Source organism: Ranitomeya variabilis, chromosome 7 (assembly GCF_051348905.1).
Source record: "Ranitomeya variabilis isolate aRanVar5 chromosome 7, aRanVar5.hap1, whole genome shotgun sequence".
NCBI lineage: Eukaryota > Metazoa > Chordata > Amphibia > Anura > Dendrobatidae > Ranitomeya > Ranitomeya variabilis.
This window is the reverse complement of record NC_135238.1, coordinates 44,456,287-44,479,312: the sequence shown is the minus strand read 5'-3', so window position 1 is coordinate 44,479,312 and position 23,026 is coordinate 44,456,287. Positions and strand designations below refer to the sequence as shown.

The 23,026-nt window shown below is 46.8% G+C and overlaps 1 protein-coding gene across 1 annotated transcript in view; it reads right to left on the bottom strand.

The window, feature by feature from the left end:
- The window catches only part of LOC143786209 (piwi-like protein 1), a 103,163-nt gene that overhangs the window by 32,280 nt on the left and 47,857 nt on the right, over nucleotides 1–23,026 (bottom strand). The window contains exons 5-10 of the mRNA XM_077275498.1: nucleotides 7,594–7,714; nucleotides 6,648–6,765; nucleotides 5,829–5,943; nucleotides 4,896–5,083; nucleotides 4,728–4,800; nucleotides 4,501–4,647 (exon numbers count right to left, since the gene is read on the bottom strand). Coding sequence (XP_077131613.1) covers nucleotides 4,501–4,647; nucleotides 4,728–4,800; nucleotides 4,896–5,083; nucleotides 5,829–5,943; nucleotides 6,648–6,765; nucleotides 7,594–7,714 — 762 coding nt within the window. The remainder of the gene's footprint in view (nucleotides 1–4,500; nucleotides 4,648–4,727; nucleotides 4,801–4,895; nucleotides 5,084–5,828; nucleotides 5,944–6,647; nucleotides 6,766–7,593; nucleotides 7,715–23,026) is intronic.

The window sequence follows — 23,026 nt, the reverse complement described above, 5'->3', positions numbered from 1 at the left end:
TTGGCAAAAAGCTGAGTCTTCTCCTGGGACAACTTCAAATTGTCCATCACCTGCCCCCAAATCTGATGCAATCTCTCCACCACAGCATCCACACCAGGACAATCCGAAGATTCCACCTGACCGGAGGAAAATCGCGGATGAAACCCCGAATTGCAGAAAAACGGGGACACCAAAGTGGCAGAGCTGGCCCGATTATTGAGGGCGAACTCCGCCAAAGGCAAAAAAGCAACCCAATCATCCTGATCCGCAGACACAAAACATCTCAGATATGTCTCCAGGGTCTGATTAGTCCGCTCGGTCTGGCCATTAGTCTGAGGATGGAAAGCAGACGAAAAAGACAAATCTATGCCCATCCTAGCACAGAATGCCCGCCAAAATCTAGACACAAATTGGGTTCCTCTGTCAGAAACGATATTCTCAGGAATACCATGTAAACGAACAACATTTTGAAAAAACAGAGGAACCAACTCGGAAGAAGAAGGCAACTTGGGCAAGGGAACCAAATGGACCATCTTAGAGAAACGGTCACACACTACCCAGATGACAGACATCTTCTGAGAAACAGGCAGATCCGAGATAAAATCCATCGAGATGTGCGTCCAAGGCCTCTTAGGAATAGGCAAGGGCAATAACAAACCACTAGCCCGAGAACAACAAGGCTTGGCCCGAGCACAAACGTCACAAGACTGCACAAAGCCTCGCACATCTCGTGACAGGGAAGGCCACCAGAAGGACCTTGCCACCAAATCCCTGGTACCAAAGATTCCAGGATGACCTGCCAACGCAGAAGAATGAACCTCAGAGATGACTCTGCTGGTCCAATCATCAGGAACAAACAGTCTACCAGGTGGGCAACGATCCGGTCTATCCGCCTGAAACTCCTGCAAGGCCCGCCGCAGGTCTGGAGAAACGGCTGACAAAATCACTCCATCTTTAAGGATACCTGTGGGCTCAGAGTCACCAGGCGAGTCAGGCTCAAAACTCCTAGAAAGGGCATCCGCTTTAACATTCTTAGAGCCCGGTAGGTATGACACCACAAAATCAAACCGAGAGAAAAACAACGACCAGCGCGCCTGTCTAGGATTCAGGCGCCTGGCGGATTCAAGATAAATTAGATTTTTGTGGTCAGTCAATACCACCACTTGATGTCTAGCCCCCTCAAGCCAGTGGCGCCACTCTTCAAAAGCCCACTTCATGGCCAAAAGCTCCCGATTACCAACATCATAATTCCGCTCAGCGGGCGAAAATTTACGGGAGAAAAAAGCACAAGGCCTCATCACGGAGCAGTCGGAACTTTTCTGCGACAACACTGCCCCAGCTCCGATCTCAGAAGCGTCAACCTCAACCTGAAAAGGCAGAGCAACATCAGGCTGACGCAACACAGGGGCAGAAGAAAAACGGCGCTTAAGCTCCTGAAAGGCCTCCACAGCATCAGGGGACCAATCAGCAACATCAGCACCCTTCTTAGTCAAATCGGTCAATGGCTTAACAACATCCGAAAAACCAGCAATAAATCGGCGATAAAAGTTAGCAAAGCCCAAAAATTTCTGAAGACTCTTAAGAGAAGAGGGCTGCGTCCAATCACAAATAGCCTGAACCTTGACAGGATCCATCTCAATGGAAGAGGGGGAAAAAATATATCCCAAGAAGGAAATCTTTTGAACCCCAAAAAGGCACTTAGAACCCTTCACACACAAAGAATTAGACCGCAAAACCTGAAAAACCCTCCTGACCTGCTGGACATGAGAGTCCCAGTCATCCGAAAAAATCAGAATATCATCCAGATACACAATCATAAATTTATCCAAATAATTGCGGAAAATGTCATGCATAAAGGATTGGAAGACTGAAGGGGCATTAGAAAGACCAAAAGGCATCACCAAATACTCAAAGTGGCCCTCGGGCGTATTAAATGCGGTTTTCCACTCATCCCCCTGCTTAATTCGCACCAAATTATACGCCCCACGGAGATCAATCTTAGAGAACCACTTGGCCCCCTTTATGCGAGCAAACAAATCAGTCAGCAGCGGCAACGGGTATTGATATTTGACCGTGATTTTATTCAAAAGCCGATAATCAATACATGGCCTCAAAGAACCATCTTTTTTAGACACAAAGAAAAACCCGGCTCCCAAGGGAGATGACGACGGACGAATATGTCCCTTTTCCAAGGACTCCTTTATATATTCTCGCATAGCAGCATGTTCAGGCACAGACAGATTAAATAACCGACCCTTAGGGTATTTACTACCCGGGATTAAATCTATAGCACAATCGCACTCGCGGTGCGGAGGTAATGAACCCAGCTTGGGTTCTTCAAAGACGTCAGGATAGTCAGACAAGAACTCAGGAATTTCAGAGGGAATAGATGATGAAATGGAAACCAAAGGTGCGTCCCCATGAGTCCCCTTACATCCCCAGCTTTTTACAGACATAGCTCTCCAGTCGAGGACTGGGTTATGAGATTGCAGCCATGGCAATCCCAGCACCAAAACATCATGTAGATTATACAGCACCAGAAAGCGAATAATCTCCTGATGATCCGGATTAATCCGCATAGTTACTTGTGTCCAGTATTGTGGTTTATTACTAGCCAATGGGGTGGAGTCAATCCCCTTCAGAGGAATAGGAGTTTCCAAAGGCTCTAAATCATACCCACAGCGTTTGGCAAAGGACCAATCCATAAGACTCAAAGCGGCGCCAGAGTCGACATAGGCGTCCGCTGTCATGGATGACAAAGAGCAAATCAGGGTCACAGATAGAATGAACTTAGACTGTAAAGTGCCAATGGAAACAGACTTGTCAAGCTTCTTAGTGCGCTTAGAGCATGCTGATATAACATGAGTAGAATCACCACAATAGAAACACAACCCATTTTTCCGTCTAAAATTCTGCCGCTCGCTTCTGGACAGAATTCTATCACACTGCATACTTTCTGACGTCTTCTCAGTGGACACCGCCAAATGGTGCACAGGTTTGCGCTCCCGTAGACGCCTATCGATCTGAATAGCCATTGTCATGGACTCATTCAGACCCGCAGGCACAGGGAACCCCACCATAACATCCTTAATGGCATCAGAGAGGCCCTCTCTGAAAGTCGCCGCCAGGGCGCACTCATTCCACTGAGTAAGCACAGACCATTTACGGAATCTTTGGCAGTATATTTCTGCTTCATCTTGCCCCTGAAACAGGGACATCAAAGTTTTTTCTGCCTGAAGCTCCAAATGAGGTTCCTCATAAAGCAACCCCAAGGCCAGAAAAAACGCATCCACATTGAGCAACGCAGGATCCCCTGGCTTCAATGAAAAAGCCCAATCTTGAGGGTCGCCCCGGAGCAAGGAAATAACAATCCTGACCTGCTGAGCAGGGTCTCCGGCAGAGCGAGACTTCAGGGACAAAAACAATTTGCAATTATTTCTAAAATTCTGAAAACCAGATCTATTTCCCGAGAAAAATTCCGGCAAAGGAACTCTCGGCTCAGACATAGGTGCATGAATAACAAAATCTTGCAAATTTTGTACCTTCGTGGCGAGATTACTCAAACCTGCAGCTACACCCTGAAGATCCATTTTACACAAATGAACACAGAGCCATTCAAGGTTTAGAAGGAGAGAAAGAAAGGAAAGCTGTAGTATAGACAGACTGGCAGGTGGTTCAATTATGAGCACACTCAGAGCTAGAGGAAAAAAAAAAAAAAAAAAAATTTCAGCAGCTTCTCTTTTCTCTCCTTTCTCAGCCAAGGATTTAACCCTTTAGTGGGCCGGTCAAACTGTCATGGTCTCAATGGCAAGAGACATAGCCCAGCATATATCAGAACTAGCTCTTGGATGATGGGAACTAAACTGACCATGAACTAAACCTATCACACAACTAGAAGTGGCCAGGTAGCATGCCTACGTTGATCGCTAGATGCCCAGCGCCAGCCGGAGAACTAAATAGTCTAAGCAGAGGAAAATACAGTCCTTGCTCACCTCTAGAGAAATTCCCCGACAGGCAGACAGAAGACCCCCACATATATTGGCGGTGAATCAAGATGAAACAACAAACGTAGCATGAAAATAGGTTTAGCAAATTTGAGGTCCGCTTACTAGATAGTTGAAGGACAGAAGGGACACTTTCATGGTCAGCTGAAAAACCCTATCAAAATACCATCCAGAAATTCCTTTAAGACTCTGGCATTAACTCATAACACCAGAGTGGCAATTTCTGTATCACAAGAGCTTTCCAGACACAGTAACGAAACTACAGCTGTGAACTGGAACCAAAAATACAAAAACAAACATGGACGAAAGTCCAACTTATCTAGGAGTTGTCTAGGAGCAAGAACATGCACAGAAGGCTTCTGATAACATTGTTGACCGGCATCAGACTAACAGAGAAGCATGGTTATATAGCGACTCCCACATCATGATGGGAACAGGTGAACAGAGCAGATGATGACACAAGTTCAATTCCACCAGTAGCCACCGGGGGAGCCCAGAATCCAAATTCACAACAGGCGATTTTGGTGCAGACGGAGAGGACAGTCTGGGGTTTGCTCAAGGTCCTGGCAACGACGCACTGGCTGGGGATGGGGAAGTCCACGCACAGGTGCTTCTTGATGGCGTCGTACTTCATCTTATTAATGCTGGACAGGATACAGACCACCTGGAGAGCAGAGACAGATCATGGCGACATTTCAGACATTCTTGCTGGTCACGTTTCCACCCAGTCCAATAGCTACCCACCATCTCGGTGTGGTCTGTAATGTTCTGCTGGAAGGCCTGTAAATATCCTCCCACCGTGTCCTCGACTTCAACCCTTTAGAAAAGACAAACAAAACGTATGGTGTAAGACCCGCACTGTGCGAGCCCCTCGGCTGAGCCCCCCCCCGGCAGAGCCCCCCCGAGCCTCACAGAACCGCCCGGTTCATCTTGATGCGCATTTGCTGTGTGATCTTGAACAAGTTCTGCAGAAGAGCGTTCGCCGCATCGTAATTTCTCCGGGTGTAAAAGAGCAGCCAATTATTCAGATCTCGGGGGCTGATCAGGACGGCACCCCTCAACTCTCGCGACCAGTCAGCAAACTGTGGATTATATTCTGCCTGCAAATAATCCGAAATCACAAATTACATCTCAGTGCAGGATCTCCGGGATGTTGTCACCCGGATTCTCAGCAGCCTGAGTTACATGCCAGGTCTGTGCAAAGTAGTGGGCAACCAAGAGTCAACCTGGCTTTGAGACAAGAAAGCTGGTGGGGAAGGCATGGCCAGGGGCAGTCTGTGTCGGACTCCCAAACAGCCTCTGAAAGAGGAGCAAAATGAGTCAAAAGAAGGAAAGAATCCAGGCTGCAGCTCAAGAAGACCCCACAAAGCACTATTGGGCCCTGGAATATTATCCAAACCCCCCAAAAAAACTACTGAATATTTCAAACAAAGGCCTCCTGAAATGTAACGTGCATTTTATATCACAGCTAATTGGGCAAAAAAAAAAATCAAGTCATCACTCGGATCAATATAAAAGACAAAATAGAAAAGGTGAAAAAGTCTAAAAAAACAAACAAACCCCAAACCACTTAGTGTTATATTTTCCTTACAAGAACGGACCTGCAGAATTGTTTCCAGGCCATTGTATAACACTGCGGACACTGTAGAAATTATACCCTTTTTCCTTGTATTCACGTTCAGTGTAATTTAATTTTTATCCTTCAAAACTACATCTCATCCTGCAAAATACAAGCCCTCCTATGAAAATGAAAATAAAATAAAAAAAATATATGGTAAATAAATAAATAGTTTAGGGGGAATGTGAAGGTGTTGTGGTGCGTTCACTCTCAACCTAAATACTCACAGATCTGTCTTTTTGCAGGATTTTTTCCGGAGGTGCGATTCTCCCTTCGAACTGTAGGAGTTCGGTATCGAAATTCAGCCCCCAGTCACGTAGCTCTTTCTGAACGCTCTCGTCCCTAAAGACAGGAGAAAAATATACAATCCCCGGATTCATCACTACTGGGTGGTGAAAGGAAGGAGCCCAATAAATGTCTTGCTGGTGCTCTATTGGCACTGTGTCTATCTTTAGAACAGGACCCCACTGTCAGGAATGGAGAAGTGGCCATTACGTCTATTGGATCCAGATGAGACTATCCAGCAGCTATAGGGACCACAAGAGCTGCCTTACCTCAGTATACGGCTTTACCATCTCAGAATGTGTTTCGCCGCTGCTTCTTCTGGAGGTGTGGTTCCCCGGAAGAAGCAACGGCGAAACGTGTATTGGGTTACGTAAGCATCAAACTGAGGTCAGACATCTCTTGTTATGCGGTCTTATTTTTATCTCATCACGCAAGGTATCCCTCGTGTTTGTAGTCAAGTAGCGAGCAAAGCAATAGAGGAATGTCTCCGATCTACTGCTGTAATCAGGCTGAAGGGTCAACATCTCAGAAATTCCAGCTTATGTGAGCTGTTCGGTCATGCGCCAATCATACTGACAGCTGAGGCCGCTATCAGGAGCCTCCGTACTGTTCGGTATGACTGAGGCACTCACAGCCTCGATGGGGAACCAGTTTTGAAATCACAGCAAACTCAAGACATGGCTTCTAACCAAACTCACCTTGCCCAAAAGAAGGCCCATGTCAGAGGCAGACGGCCCTTACCAGCCACCGTGGCTACTTACTTGTGTATGTAATTCAGGAACTTCCCAACTTGTCGCTCCCTCTGGTCTGGTGGTAAGCGAGTGTGAACGGCCAGGTCTTTCATGACGTTGAAGTCGTTTCTCATTCTGTCGGTCAGACCTGTGTTATAAAGATGAAACGGTAAGAGATGAGAATACGAGCAGCTGCCTCCTGGTGAGGAGCCATGGGGGGCATTACTGGGACCGGCGCATTTCAGAAGGGGATCCCTAGCGATCTGCAAGACACCAGCCATACAGCAGACAGGGCAGATCAATTTTTTTTTTTTTTTAAACGGTAAAATATTTTTTATTCTTTATATATTTCTATTATTTCCTTTAATTTTCTACATTATTTTGAAGTTTATTCGGGGACTTCAACATCCAATCATTTGTGCTACACCACAGTACTGCAGCATATTGTGAAAATTCCACGGCAGGAACCTAAAGGGATCGAGGACGAGCATGCGCACCGTTTAATGCTGCTATCGGAGATTGACAGCAGCATTTAAATGGTTAACAGCAACAACAGGAACTCAAACAGGACGGCCACGACTGTCAGAGACAGATGCTGGCTATATAATCTAGCACAGCTCCTCATTGCCTCCTCATGTGAAGACCCTTCCCAGGACGTCTATTTGTGGGAAGGCATTAATATTGCATTTGCGACCGTTCCCATCACCTTCTTGAGCTTTACTTTAGGCTGTTCTCACACCTATGACACTATTGGTCGGTGCACACCCTGCGATGTCCAGACCTTATATGTGTCTACGTTCAGCTGAGGCCAAGACCGGAAGCCCACGGCCAGTGCAGACAGAACAGTCAGCACTTGGACCAAGAATGTTGGACACAAATCCAGCCCTATAGCTATTTAGCCACCATTTACAATCACAGAGATAACTGTGGCGTAGTCAGCGAGCTCTGCTAGTAACCCGCCGGGGACTGCGCTCACCTGTTAGGTTACATAACTCTGGCACCAGTACGATGGCTCCGTTTTCGGCTCCCGGCTTGGGCCTCCGGGGGATGTTCACGATTAGCGGCTGGCTCATGTCCTCCACTTGTTCATTGTATTGCTGAGGGCGATGCAAAATAAACAGCAGGATGATGAACGTCTCAGTTATCAGAGCTTTGTCCAAGTTACCAGCAAATAATAAAAGGAGATCACCCATAAGCAAAATTCTTTAAAAAAAAAAAAAAAAAATTAAAAAACTCGCTCTATCGCTTCATTTTCAGCTCCTGTTGCAACTGTGCACCCAGCCAGGACAGCACAGCTCCTTGCAAGATGTAGTGGGGATATTTGAGCCGAATCAAAGAGAAGATGATTTTGGGCGTTTACCGGAAAATATTTCTGAGCCTTCTGTGGAGACAGGGGGAGGAGGGGTGGGAATGGGAGGTCAGCAGGTGCCCTTGTCAAGGTGAAAATATATTTTCTTATATACCTTTTGTACTTTTATATATTTTATACTGTGAAACAATAAGTTTTCCCTTGCTAATGCAAATGTAACTGTATTAAAGATGGCTGCCAGTGTTCATTCTTCACTTCAGTTTAGAATCTGAAAGGTTAAAGTTTCATTTCTTCTGAAATCGAAACAAGAGGAGGAATCCACCAGGAGACGTCCGACGAATCAGAAGGACTGAGCACTAGACGTATACTGCTTAAACCCCGCTGTTATGATACCCCAATGGCAGGGGGAAAAAATAACAAACGGACTAGCTCTCGGGTGATGGAAACTAAAGTTGACCGTGACCTGAACCTGACACAACACTGGAAGTAGCCAGGGGATGTACCTACGATGCCCTAGACACCACGCGCCAGCCGGAGATCTAACTACCCCTATAAGAGGAATACACAGGCCTGCCTTACCTCCAGTGATGAACCCCAAAAGGTGATAGTAGCCCCCCACAGATATTGACGGTGAGTTCAGAGGAAATGACATACGTAGGATGAACAGCAGATTTAGCACAGTGAGGTCCGCTTACTAGATAGCAGAAGGACAGGAAAGAGTTACTTCACGGTCAACTTAAAAAAACACTACTCAAAAAACACCATCCAGAAATCACTTTAAACTCCAGTGACAACTCATGCCACTGGAGTGGTGATTTCCGTCCACAAGAGCTTCCAGCACTGAAGAGTCACATTGCAGATAGCTGGACAAAAATAGCATAAACAAGAAACGAAATTCAACTTAGCTGAACTGGAACTTGAGGCAGGAGAATGCAACAGAATGCTACTGATACATTGTTGGCCGGCATATGACTAACAGCCAAGCAGCCTTAAATAGGAAACTCCCCTAAAGGGTGGCAACAAGTAATCAGAGATGGAGGAAGGCACATAAGAGGCACTACCACAACAGACCACCGGGGGAGCCCACAAACACCGAATTCACAACAGTACCCCCTCCTTAAGGAGGGGGCACCGAACCCTCACCAGAACCACCAGGGCGATCTGGATGAGCACTATGAAATGCACGAACCAAATCGGGAGCATGAACATCGGATGCTGTCACCCAAGAATTATCCTCCTGGCCATAACCTTTCCACTTAACCAGATACTGAAGTTTCCGTCTGGAAACACGGGAGTCCAAGATCTTTTCCACCACATACTCCAATTCACCCTCAACCAACACAGGAGCAGGTGGATCAGCAGAAGGAACAACCGGTACCTCATACCTCCGCAATAATGACCGATGGAAAACATTATGGATAGTAAAAGATGCTGGGAGGTCCAAACGAAAGGACACAGGATTAAGAACCTCCAGAATCCTATAAGGGCCGATAAACCGAGGCTTAAACTTAGGAGACGAGACCTTCATAGGAATAAATCGAGAAGACAGCCACACCAGGTCCCCAACACAGAGACGAGGACCAATACGCCGATGACGATTAGTGAACTGTTGAGTCTTCTCCTGGGACAACTTCAGATTGTCCACAACCTGTCCCCAAATCCGATGCATCCTATCAACCACAGCATCCACTCCAGGACAATCCGAAGACTCCAATTGACCGGACGAAAACCGAGGGTGAAACCCTGAATTACAAAAAAATGGAGAAACCAAAGTGGCAGAACTGGCCCGATTGTTAAGGGCAAACTCTGCCAATGGCAAAAAGTCAAGCCAATCATCCTGATCAGCGGACACAAAACACCTCAAGTAAGTCTCCAAGGTCTGATTAGTACGCTCAGTCTGGCCATTAGTCTGAGGATGGAATGCAGACGAAAAAGACAAGTCGATGCCCATCCTGGCACAGAACGTCCGCCAAAATCTAGACACAAACTGAGTACCCCTGTCAGACACTATATTCTCAGGAATACCATGCAAACGCACCACATTCTGAAAAAATAGAGGAACCAACTCAGAGGAGGAGGGCAATTTGGGCAAAGGTACCAAATGAACCATTTTGGAAAAACGGTCACAAATCACCCAGATGACAGACATCCTACGAGAAACCGGAAGGTCAGAAATAAAGTCCATAGAGATGTGCGTCCAAGGCCTCTTAGGAATAGGCAAGGGCAACAACAACCCACTAGCCCTAGAACAGCAGGGCTTGGCCCGAGCACAAACATCACAAGACTGCACAAACATGCGCACATCTCGAGACAAAGAAGGCCACCAGAAGGACCTAGACACCAAATCCCTGGTGCCAAAAATTCCAGGATGACCTGTCAACGCGGAAGAATGAACCTCCGAGATAACTCTACTGGTCCAATCATCAGGGACAAACAGTCTACCAGGCGGACAGCGATCAGGCCTATCCACCTGAAACTCCTGCAAAGAACGCCGCAGGTCTGGGGAGACAGCTGACAATATCACCCCATCCTTCAGGATGCCGGTAGTTTCGGAATCACCCGGCGAGTCAGGCTCAAAACTCCTAGAGAGGGCATCCGCCTTCACATTCTTAGACCCAGGCAGATATGATACCACAAAGTTAAATCGGGAGAAAAACAACGACCAGCGCGCCTGTCTAGGATTCAGACGCCTGGCCGACTCAAGATAAATTAGATTCTTGTGGTCAGTGAGGACCACCACCTGGTGTCTAGCACCCTCAAGCCAATGACGCCACTCCTCAAACGCCCACTTCATGGCCAGAAGTTCCCGATTTCCCACATCATAATTTCGCTCAGCGGGCGAAAACTTTCGGGAGAAAAACGCACATGGTCTCATCACTGAGCAGTCAGGATCTTTCTGCGACAAAACTGCACCTGCTCCGATCTCCGAAGCATCTACTTCAACCTGGAACGGAAGCAACACATCAGGCTGGCGCAACACAGGAGCGGAAGAAAAGCGGCGCTTAAGCTCCTGAAAGGCCTCCACAGCCGCAGAGGACCAATTAGCAACATCAGCACCCTTTTTGGTCAAGTCAGTCAAAGGTTTAGCAATGGCAGAAAAACCCGCTATAAATCGGCGATAGAAATTAGCAAAACCCAAGAACTTCTGCAGACTCTTCAAAGAAGTAGGTTGTATCCAATCACAAATAGCCTGAACCTTGACAGGGTCCATCTCCATAGATGAAGGGGAAAAAATATATCCCAGAAAGGAAATTCTCTGAACTCCAAAACTACACTTTGAGCCCTTTACAAAAAGAGAATTAGCTCGCAAAACCTGAAAAACTCTCCTGACTTGTTGAACATGAGATTCCCAGTCCTTCGAAAAAACAAGAATATCATCCAAATACACAATCATAAACTTATCCAGATATTCACGGAAAATATCGTGCATAAAGGACTGAAAAACGGAAGGAGCATTCGCGAGACCGAAAGGCATTACCAAATACTCGAAATGGCCTTCAGGCGTATTAAATGCGGTCTTCCACTCATCCCCCTGCTTAATCCGCACCAAATTATACGCACCACGTAGATCGATCTTAGTGAACCACTTAGCCCCCTTTATGCGAGCAAACAGATCAGTCAGTAAAGGTAACGGGTACTGGTATTTAACTGTAATCTTATTCAAAAGTCGATAGTCGATACAAGGTCTCAATGAACCATCCTTTTTACCTACAAAGAAAAATCCTGCCCCTAGTGGAGACAACGAGGGGCGAATATGACCCTTTTCCAAAGATTCTCTAATATACTCCCGCATAGCAGTATGTTCAGGTACAGACAAATTAAACAAGCGACCCTTAGGAAATTTACTACCGGGGATCAATTCAATAGCGCAGTCACACTCTCTGTGAGGAGGGAGAGAATCAATTTTAGGCTCTTGAAAGACATCATGAAAATCTGACAGAAATGCTGGGATCTCAGAGGGAGTAGATGAAGAAATGGGAACCAAAGGTGTATCCCCATGAATACCCCGACATCCCCAGCTCAACACAGACATAGATTTCCAGTCCAAGACGGGATTATGAATCTGTAACCATGGTAATCCAAGCACTAAGACATCATGTAGGTTGTATAACACAAGGAAACGAATAATCTCCTGATGGTCTGGGGTAAGACGCATAGTCACTTGTGTCCAATATTGTGGTTTATTGCTAGCCAAAGGTGTAGAATCAATACCCTTCAGGGGAATAGAAACTTCCAACGGCTCCAAATCAAACCCACAACGCTTGGCAAAGGACCAATCCATGAGACTCAGAGCGGCGCCAGAATCCACATAAGCATTCACAGTAACAGATGATAAGGTACAAATCAATGTCACGGACAAAAGAAATTTTGACTGCAAGGTACCTGTAGAAAAAGATTTATCAACCTTTTTATCAACCTTATTTATACGTTTAGAGCATGCTGATATAACATGAGCTGGATCTCCACAGTAGAAGCACAACCCATTTTTGCGCCTGTAATTCTGACGTTCGCCTCTAGACAAAACACGATCGCATTGCATATGCTCTAGTGCCTTTTCAGCGGTCACCGCCAAATGGTGCACAGGTTTTTTCTCAGAAGACACCGCCATATGGTGCACAGGTTTTTGCTCAGAAGATACCGCCATATGGTGCACCGATTTTTCCTCAGAAGACACCGCCATATGGTGCACCGATTTTTCCTCAGAAGACACCGCCATATGGTGCACAGATTTGCGCTCCCGTAAACGCCGATCAATCTGGATAGCCAATTTCATGGCATCATTCAGACCTGTAGGCACAGGGAACCCCACCATGACATCCTTCACGGCATCAGAGAGACCCTCTCTGAAATTAGCTGCCAAAGCGCACTCATTCCATCTAGTAAGCACCGACCATTTACGGAATTTCTGGCAGTATATCTCAGCTTCATCTTGCCCTTGGGAAAGAGCCATCAAGGCTTTCTCAGCCAAACTCTCCAAATTAGGTTCTTCATAAAGCAACCCCAAAGCCTGGAAAAACGCATCTACATTTAACAACGCAGGATCCCCTGGCGATAATGCAAAAGCCCAACTTTGTGGGTCACCGCGCAGTAGAGAAATAACAATTTTAACTTGTTGTATATGATCACCAGCAGAGTGAGATCTCAGAGACAAAAACAATTTACAATTTTCTCTGAAACTCAAAAACCGGGATCTGTCTCCGGTAAAGTATTCAGGCAGAGGAATCTTCGGTTCAGATATTGGAGCACGTATAACAAAATCTTGTAAGTTCTGTACCTTTGTCGCAAGGCTATTCAAACCTGCAACTAAACTCTGTGGATCCATGATTCAAATGGGTGTAACCCAAGCCATTCAGAGGTTAAGAGGAGAGGAGAAAAAAAAAAGGCTGAAGACTGCAGTTTAAGCAAGGAATACAATGAGCAACCAGGGTGCACTTTCAAACACAGAAAAAAAAAAAACCTTTTCTCCTCCTTCCTGCTTTAGTGCATATTTTACACATAGATTTTTTACCGGCCGGCCAATCTGTTATGATACCCCAATGGCAGGGGGAAAAAATAACAAACGGACTAGCTCTCGGGTGATGGAAACTAAAGTTGACCGTGACCTGAACCTGACACAACACTGGAAGTAGCCAGGGGATGTACCTACGATGCCCTAGACACCACGCGCCAGCCGGAGATCTAACTACCCCTATAAGAGGAATACACAGGCCTGCCTTACCTCCAGTGATGAACCCCAAAAGGTGATAGTAGCCCCCCACAGATATTGACGGTGAGTTCAGAGGAAATGACATACGTAGGATGAACAGCAGATTTAGCACAGTGAGGTCCGCTTACTAGATAGCAGAAGGACAGGAAAGAGTTACTTCACGGTCAACTTAAAAAAAACACTACTCAAAAAACACCATCCAGAAATCACTTTAAACTCCAGTGACAACTCATGCCACTGGAGTGGTGATTTCCGTCCACAAGAGCTTCCAGCACTGAAGAGTCACATTGCAGATAGCTGGACAAAAATAGCATAAACGAGAAACGAAATTCAACTTAGCTGAACTGGAACTTGAGGCAGGAGAATGCAACAGAATGCTACTGATACATTGTTGGCCGGCATATGACTAACAGCCAAGCAGCCTTAAATAGGAAACTCCCCTAAAGGGTGGCGACAAGTAATCAGAGATGGAGGAAGGCACATAAGAGGCACTACCACAACAGACCACCGGGGGAGCCCACAAACACCGAATTCACAACACCCCGCCTATTGCATTCCTTTTTAGTACCGTGTATTTGGAAAATAAAGGTCAGTTGGTATGACTGTGGCTGACACATATAGTCACATGAGCATGCACTGAGACTGAACCAGCTACCTGTCTGACTCATTCTTACCCGGTACCACATGCTTATAGTTTAATTTGGAATGACTGGTGAATGACGGTATATTGTCGTTACGACCCTGACAATTTGGCGCGACCAACGTGGGGCGTGGCCAGCGATCCGAGACCCTCTGGACCCATGCCTGGATGTCTGTGGATGATACCCGTAGTGGCTGACGTCGAGGACTGATCACCCTCTGAACACGGTAAGTGGCGATCATATACACTGTATGTGTCACACTTGCTAGTGTTTCAGCCGTTATTGGTTTGTCTGTGGTCTCCTTGGGTCTGGGGAGTGACCGGTCGAGTGGTGAGATCGAATGCGATCCTGTGCCACGCTCTGAACCAGCAACTGAGAGACGTCGCATCCGGCGCGTCCTCATGTACACCACACCTCCTCCACCGGTCATTGTACTCCGTTCAACCACCCTACCCGTGACTATTGTCTAGTAGTGAAGTGGAGTGATAAATTGAGCTAGTTGTAGATTGTGGGGCAGCTTAGAGAAAGGGATAGGAGACGCAGCCTCTGTGATATTGTGCTGACAGGTAACTAAGGCGTTCCGAGAGGGGACCACCTGTCCAGATAGGTAACTGTCATGGTTCCCAATGGCAAGGGAACGTAAGAAACATATAAATAACGAACGAGCTCTCGGGTGATGGAAACTCGAGTTGACCGTGAGCTAAATCTACCACACAACTAACAGTAGCCAGGGAGCATACCTACGGCTTCCTATATGCCACGCGCCAGCCGGAGGACTAACTACGCCTGGTAGAGGAAGAAACAGACCTGGCTTACCTCTAGGGAAATACCCCAAAAGATGATAGCAGCCCCCCACATGTAATAACGGTGAATTAAGAGGAAAAGACATACACAGTATGAAAGTAGATTTAGCAAAGAGAGGTCCACTTACTACATAGCAGAAGGATACAAAAGAGGACTTCACGGTCAACTGAAAACCCTTTCAAAAACCATCCTGAAATTACTTTAAGACTCCTGTGTCAACTCATGACACAGGAGTGGCAATTTCAGCCCGCAAGAGCTTCCAGCTACAGAGAATTACAAAAACTGCAAACTGGACAAAAGGTACAAAACAAAAGGACAAAGTCCACTTAGCTGATCAGCAGACTAGTAGCAGGAACATGCAACCGAAGGCTCTGGTTACAATGATGACCGGCAAGGAAATGACTGGAGAGCAAGGCTAAATAGGAAACTCCCAAACGCTGATGGAAGCAGGTGAAAAGAAGCAGCAAAGTGCAAACAAGTCACCAGTACCACCAGCAACCACCAGGGGAGCCCAAAAAGCGGATACACAACAGGTAACTAAGACGTTCCGAGAGGGGACCACCTGTGCTGACAGGTAACTAAGGCGTTCCGTGAGGGGACCACCTATATTTTTTGTGGAGGGCTCTCACTAGGAGACCGCCTCCCGACTGTTTAGAATATCGTGGCAGGATAGTCTGTAATCACTGTTGTTCAGGTTAGGGACAGACAGGAAACATTAAGCGTGAGGCTCTTTTCCTAGTACGTCGAACGTGAGGCTCCGTACTATATATATATATAGAACACAGTGTTGATATCGCTGCTAGTGGTTTACTGCAGAAAACCATAGTATTCTGTGAGTCATGTTGCGTATCTTAAAGCAGAAGTCAGTGCCCCACAAGTTAGATGAGGATGCTGTTGAAGTCAAGACAATAGTAGAGTCACGGGAGGGCAAGAGGCAGTCAAGAAGCTTATCTGCGAGTTGCGCGAGGCTTAAAGAACAAAGGATAAAAAGTGGTTGATGGAGAGGGAGGATCAGAGAATGTAGAACCCGTGTTTGGTTATAAAATGCCTTTGAACTGTGATCCCACAGATTGTAAAATGGCCGCCGTGCCACTGGTGATGAAAATGCAGTCCCAGCCACCGCCCTGTGATGGCGACGGGACGAGTTCTCCAGAAGCGTAGGTGTGTCCCGTTTGTGTTGTGCAGAATCCAACCTGGGTGGAGACCTGCCGCGTGTGCGTGTACGGGCCGTCCTTGGGGCTCCGCCCAGACCACGGAGGATCATAGGAAAGTTTTGTAGAAATTAAGTCTGAAAACTGCTGCAATTTGTGACTGTGTAGAAGATACGGAGCCTTGTATCAGTGCTGTGTAGGAGAGGGGAGGAGGGAGCGGACCGCTGTGAGATTTCTCCTCTTTCCTCATCTGTGCTACGAACTTAGAGAAAGGGGGGCAAAGAGCTGGGCTTTTGTATTCTCCCTTGTGCGCTGTGGAATGCAGTGATTTTTCTTATCTCCGTGTTACTAGATGGGAGGGGGTGAGTGAATCCCTGCGCGACCTGCTTGAAATTTCTCCCCTCGGTGCTGTGGGCTAGAGGGAAGGAGGGCCATGTATTGCATTCTAAGTTTTCTCTGTCCTTGGTTTAGTACACGCTGAGAGATTTATGTTTAAAGCAATAAGTACTGTATGAAATTGGAAGTGAAATAGACCTGTGCTTAGTCTTAGAGAAAAACTTGTAAGTAATTGAAAGATTGGTAAAAGATTTACCTGCTTATATATAGCAAATTGAAGATCAACAGGGGGGCTCCCTGTTGGATAATATGGTCCCTCCCTAGCTTCGTTATGTCAATTTTCAGATTAAGAGTTTGTTTTAATCGGTGTAAATGGCAGACCCCCCAGCCCGGAAAGGCCCCTACATCTCCTCTTCCCGTGAAACCTTCACACTTACAAGGCCAGACTTTCCAGGAATCTGAAGTTTGGTTCCCCTGTCATTCACGCTACTACATCACACCTCAGGAATCCCAGGTTCTTTTCTCAGTAGGGTATGGGGACATAATTACCCACCAGGTAGGAGCCATAGTGAACCCAGCTAACTCTACCCTGTCACATAGAGGTTGTTTGGCCCAACAGATAGCTAGAAAAGGGAAGCCCAGCCATAGCCCAAGAGTGTCAGGCCTACCTTGTCGTTTATGGCCCCTTGCATCCAGGAGACGCTATGTCCACCCAAAGAGGGAATTTGCCCTGTGATATAGTGTTACACACTGCAGGCCCCGTATATGATTACAAGACACCCGAGCACTGCCGTACAGTATTGCAGACTGCCTTGCAGACAGAGCTCACCTATGCAGGACATGCTACAGGTGTGCTGATTCAGTTTTATGGAGACAAACAGAGACCTGTTGCTTATTACAGTGGCCGCCTGGATACGGTGGCAAGAGGAAGTTCCTCCTGTGTTTGGACTGTGTTGTATTACCCACTGATGGTCCACACCCCACACGATGTATATAGTATCCTTAACCAGGTACAACCTAGCCACATGTCCATGGCTGGACAGCTGCGACTTTGGTGTGCTATTCTCATGCCTACTAATGTTACTTTGAAAAGGTGCACTGTCCTGAACCCCGCTACTCTTCTCCTAGTTCCCCTGGATCCAAAGGGGGGAGGAGTAGGTGACATGAGCAAGGACACTCTTTTTCTTTCTAGAATGGATCCAGAGGAACAAGATTAGGTTTCCAAACCACATGATTGTCTAGAATTAATGTCTCAGGAAACGGCTGGTCTCTAGTGTGCCTATTCTAATGCTGATTTTGAGCTTTTTGTAGATGGATCCCGTCACCAAGATGACCAAGAACGCTACTGTACCAGATATGCTGTGGTCTCAGAACATGAGGTAATCAAGGCAGAGTCAATGCCAGCTCATATGTCTGCACAAGAAGCAGAGCTCAAGGCGCTTACAGAAGCGTGCAAACTAGCAGAAGGTAAGACTGTAAATATCTACACTGATTCCAGGTATGCTTTTGGCATTGCACACGATTATGGGCCTATCTGGAGAGCCAGAGCTTTCCTGACAGCAAATGGCCACCCCTTTAAACATGCTGAGGCAGTCCAGCAACATATGAATGCACTACAGTTTCCCACCCAAGCAGGCATCATAAAGGTAAAGGCACATACCAAAGGCACTGATGGACGGACAAAGGGTAACGCACTGGCAGACCAGGCTGCAAAGAAAGCAGCAAGCACTCCTGTAGCCTCTCAAGTACATCACCTGGACACCCCACCATCTCCACTTGTGTTGAAAGACATCTTAGCCCGGTTACAAGAACAGGCAAGTAAGGAGGAGAAAAATAGGTGGCAAAAGATAGGGGCTTGCTCTGATACCGTCACTGGACTATGGGGGAGGGGTGAAAAGGTCTGCCTACCACAGGTACTGTACCCAATGATGGCACAGGTTCTGCACAGGAATGTGCACCACTCGAAGACGGCCATGTGTGACACCCTACAGAAACAATGAATTGCCCCCGGGGTTTTCCACCTGCGCAGAAGGGCAGGTACAGAGCTGCATGATATGTGCCACACATAATCAGGGTAGGACAGTGAAAACCCAATCCAATCACACTCCCCAGCCCTTTAACCAATTCCAGAGACTGCAGAATGATTATATTCAGTTACCCAGGGTAGGGACGTATGAGTATGTGTTGGTCTGCATTGATTTATTTTCAGGTTGGCCACAAGCCTACCCAGTTGCCAAAGCTACGGCTAAGACAACGGCGAAGAAACTGATGGCTGAGATCATATGCAGGTATGGAGTTCCTGAAGTCATTGAAAGCGATCGGAGTTCCCATTTTACTGGAGAGATCATGTCAGAGGTAATGGCAGCACTGGGGGTAAGTCAAGCATTGCATACTCCATCCGCAGAACAGTGGAAAAGTGGAGAGACTAAATGGAACTCTTAAGCTTAAAATCCAGAAGGCAATGACAGAGACTGGTAAACCATGGACAGAATGCCTTCCTCTAGCTTTGTTTTCAGTAAGATATACCCCAAACAGGAAGACAGGACTGTCACCGTATGAGATTCTGTTTGGCAGGGGCCCCAATCTTGGATGTTTCTTTCCACAACAGTTGCAACTCAAGTACCAGGACTTGACTAGCTATGTGCAGGCCTTACATGGACACCTTGCCAAAGTGCATTTAACTGTCTTCAGTTCTCTTCCAGACCCAGACAAGGTTCTTGGACACCATCCCTTTGTGCCAGGAGACCTGGTGTATGTGAAAAAGTTTGTGCGCAGAGATTGTCTCCAGACAAGATTTGAAGGACCCCACACGGTGATCCTGGTCACCCCCCACTGCAGTAAAACTTGAAGGAAAGAGCACCTGGATCCACGCCTCATATTGTAAAAGAGACCGAACCAGTGTTTAGTCACAGTAGTGACTGAAGGGAAATGTTGCTGTTGTTTTTGACCTTGGGACTAGGGGCCATCCTCGCCCCTACCTCTTCGGCCCCTAATGTAAATGAAAATACTAAGGTCCCACTATTCTCTGGGTAAATCTGACAGCCCTGGTGAATATCTGGCGATTTGATTTCTGTGATGTAGTCAAGGGCCTTGAGACTGAACGGGTGGTAGAGGGGATCATCCAGTTTTATATGTGTGTTACCAGACAATACAACAATAATTGCCATTATTGGACAGATGCTGCCTGGAATACAGGGGATGATTGGGGATATAAACCTAGCGAAGCCATGTTCCCCAAGGATGGGACGGGTAGGAGTCTTTGTGAGAGAATGCATCTAACAGCCCTTCTGCAACCACCTAGAGGCTGTAAATGGGGTAAAAGTTGTCACCCCCTCCTCCTAAATCTTGAAAGCCCCCAATCTGCTGATCTGCAGACGTTCGTACTGGGAAGGCATTATAATTATATATTTAGTGCTGGACCCTATGGGTATTTAGGCCATATACAGCTCCAGGATATTAGCTCTAGACCAACCAAGGCCCCTGTTACCAGTACACCTAAAACAGGCCCAGGTGAGCGTTTGCAAAATGTAGTTAATGAAGTGATCCCCATTCCAGGTCTCAGTTGGCAAGAGGTTTTCTCCATAGAAACACAAACAGCCCCAAGGAAAAACCTATGGTTAGAATGGGTGAGATACAATGTAAGAGTCCAGAATATCTCTGTAGGATGTATTGCTTGTGCTGCTGCGAATACACACCTATACACACATGCATTGCTTTTCCCTGATGACAACACCACTGCCTGTGTCATGAATCTGTTGAAAGGTTTGAAGCCCACTGATTGCCCAGATTACGTCCCACTAATTCATAAGGAACCCAGACTAAAGGTCCCAGGAGAAGTAACCGTATTAGCTGACAATTACACCTGCTATAATTCCCACGACACCACAGGTACACCAGTAGAGATCTCCGAGATAGGTTTCTGCAAAGAGAACAGTCCTCTAGATACTGACTTGCTAATCAAACATACACAATATATTAGAACAAAACTAGGCAACATGTTATCTGGGAAATTTAGAGCACAGAATCGTGCCAGAAAAACCCAGAGTCCCAAGGACAGAGCAACTCCATAAGAAGCATAAGAGAAAAGGAGTAAAACGGAGAAAGCAAATACTGCAAATAATTTATTAAGTCATACAGAAGTTAATACATACAAGTATAATAGCACAGTCAAGGGGATAAAGCTCAAGCATTCGCGCTAGCGAAACGCGCGTCGGGGGTCCTGCTGGACTGAATCCCACCCGGTACACTCCATCTCCGCACCCTGTCGGTAAGCGCCTGTCTGGTTGCCATTATTTCTAGTGTGGGGCGTGATTTTGTGTCTCCATAGGGCTCACTTTATGCCCATGGGCGGCTGCCTCTATACTACTAGTAGATTAGGTATATCTTTACTTGGGTGCTGGCTTATACCGGTGGGGACTCACCCTATTCTTACCATCCCCTTTTTCACTGTGCTATTATACTTGTATGTATTAACTTCTGTATGACTTAATAAATTATTTGCAGTATTTGCTTTCTCCGTTTTACTCCTTTTCTCTTATACACAATATATGTACGATATTTATTGGTTATGTGGAAATGGCAAGCTCCGTCCTAGGTTGCCTAATGCCTGGATAGGCCAATGCACCCTTGTTAAACTAGCCATGCAGTTCAAGATTTTACCTTGGGATCCAAAGACACCTGACGAACCTACCAGAAAGAGGAGAAGTCTCAATCAGCTCCACATGAGTTATGAAGAAGATCCACTGATATATATTAATGCCATTGGAGTGCCAAGGGGGGTGCCTGACCAGTTTAAAGCCCAGAACCAGATTTATGCCGACATTGCTTCTATAATCCCACAGGTGCAGATTAATAAAAATGTTGAATGGATCAAATATATATATACCGTATATACTCGAGTATAAGCCGACCCGAGTATAAGCCGACCCCCCTAATTTTGCCACAAAAAACTGGGAAAACTTATTGACTCGAGTATAAGCCTAGGGTGAAAAATGCAGCAGGTACCGGTGAATTTCAAAATTAGAAATAGATACTCCATACCATTCATTATGGCCCCATAGATGCTCCACATAAAGCTGTGCCATATATAATGCTCTGCACCATTCATTATGGCCCCATAGATGCTCCACATAAAGCTGTGCCATATATACAATGCTCTGCACCGTTGCCCCATAGATACTCCACATAAAGCTGTGCCATATATACAATGCTCTGCACCGTTGCCCCATAGACAGCTGTGCCATATATATAATGCTCTGCACCGTTGCCCCATAGCTGTGCCATATAGTGCTCTGCACTGTTGCCCCATAGCTGTGCCATATAGTGCTCTGCACTGTTGCCCCATAGCTGTGCCATATAGTGCTCTGCACCGTTGCCCCATAGCTGTGCCATATAGTGCTCTGCACCGTTGCCCCATAGCTGTGCCATATAGTGCTCTGCACCGTTGCCCCATAGCTGTGCCATATAGTGCTCTGCACCGTTGCCCCATAGCTGTGCCATATAGTGCTCTGCACTGTTGCCCCATAGCTGTGCCATATAGTGCTCTGCACCGTTGCCCCATAGCTGTGCCATATAGTGCTCTGCACCGTTGCCCCATAGCTCTGCCATATAGTGCTCTGCACCGTTGCCCCATAGCTGTGCCATATAGTGCTCTGCACTGTTGCCCCATGGCTCTGCCATAGCACCATTGCCCCATAGATGCTCCACATAAATCTGTGCTGCTGCTGCAATTAAAAAAAAAAAAAAAAACACACATACTCACCTGTCTTGCTTGCAGCTCCTCGGCGCCATCTTCCCGGCGTCTCTCCGCACTGACTGATCAGGCAGAGGGCGGCGCGCACACTATATGCGTCATTGCGCCCTCTGCCTGCACAGTCAGTGAGGAGAGACGCCGGGAAGATGGCGCGACGCCCGACGTGTGGAACGAGGACAGGTGAATATGCGATACTTACCTGCTCCCGGCATCCCGCTCCTTCCCCCGGACAGCTGGTCTTCGGTGCCGCAGCCTCTTCCTCTATCAGCGGTCACCGGCACAGCTTCATTAGAGAAATGAATAGGCGGCTCCGCCCCTATGGGAGGTGGAGCAGCCTATTCATTTCTCTAATGAGCGGTCCCACGTGACCGCTCAGGGGAAGAGGCTGCGGCACCCGGAGACAGTGGGACGGGCAGGGGGAGCGACAGGAACGCCGGAAGCAGGTAAGTATATGACAGTGCTCACCCGCCGACCCCACCACCGATCATGACTCGAGTATAAGCCGAGAGGGGCACTTTCAGCCCAAAAATTTGGGCTGAAAATCTCGGCTTATACTCGAGTATATACGGTATATTACAGAGAACAAAGATTCGTTAATCATAGCTGTGATGCCTTTCAGGATATAGTTGAGGACTTGGGCCCTAACGCTTGTATGACCCGTGCTGCAACCCGACCTAAAAGAATTACACTGAATCCTGTCCAGACAAGA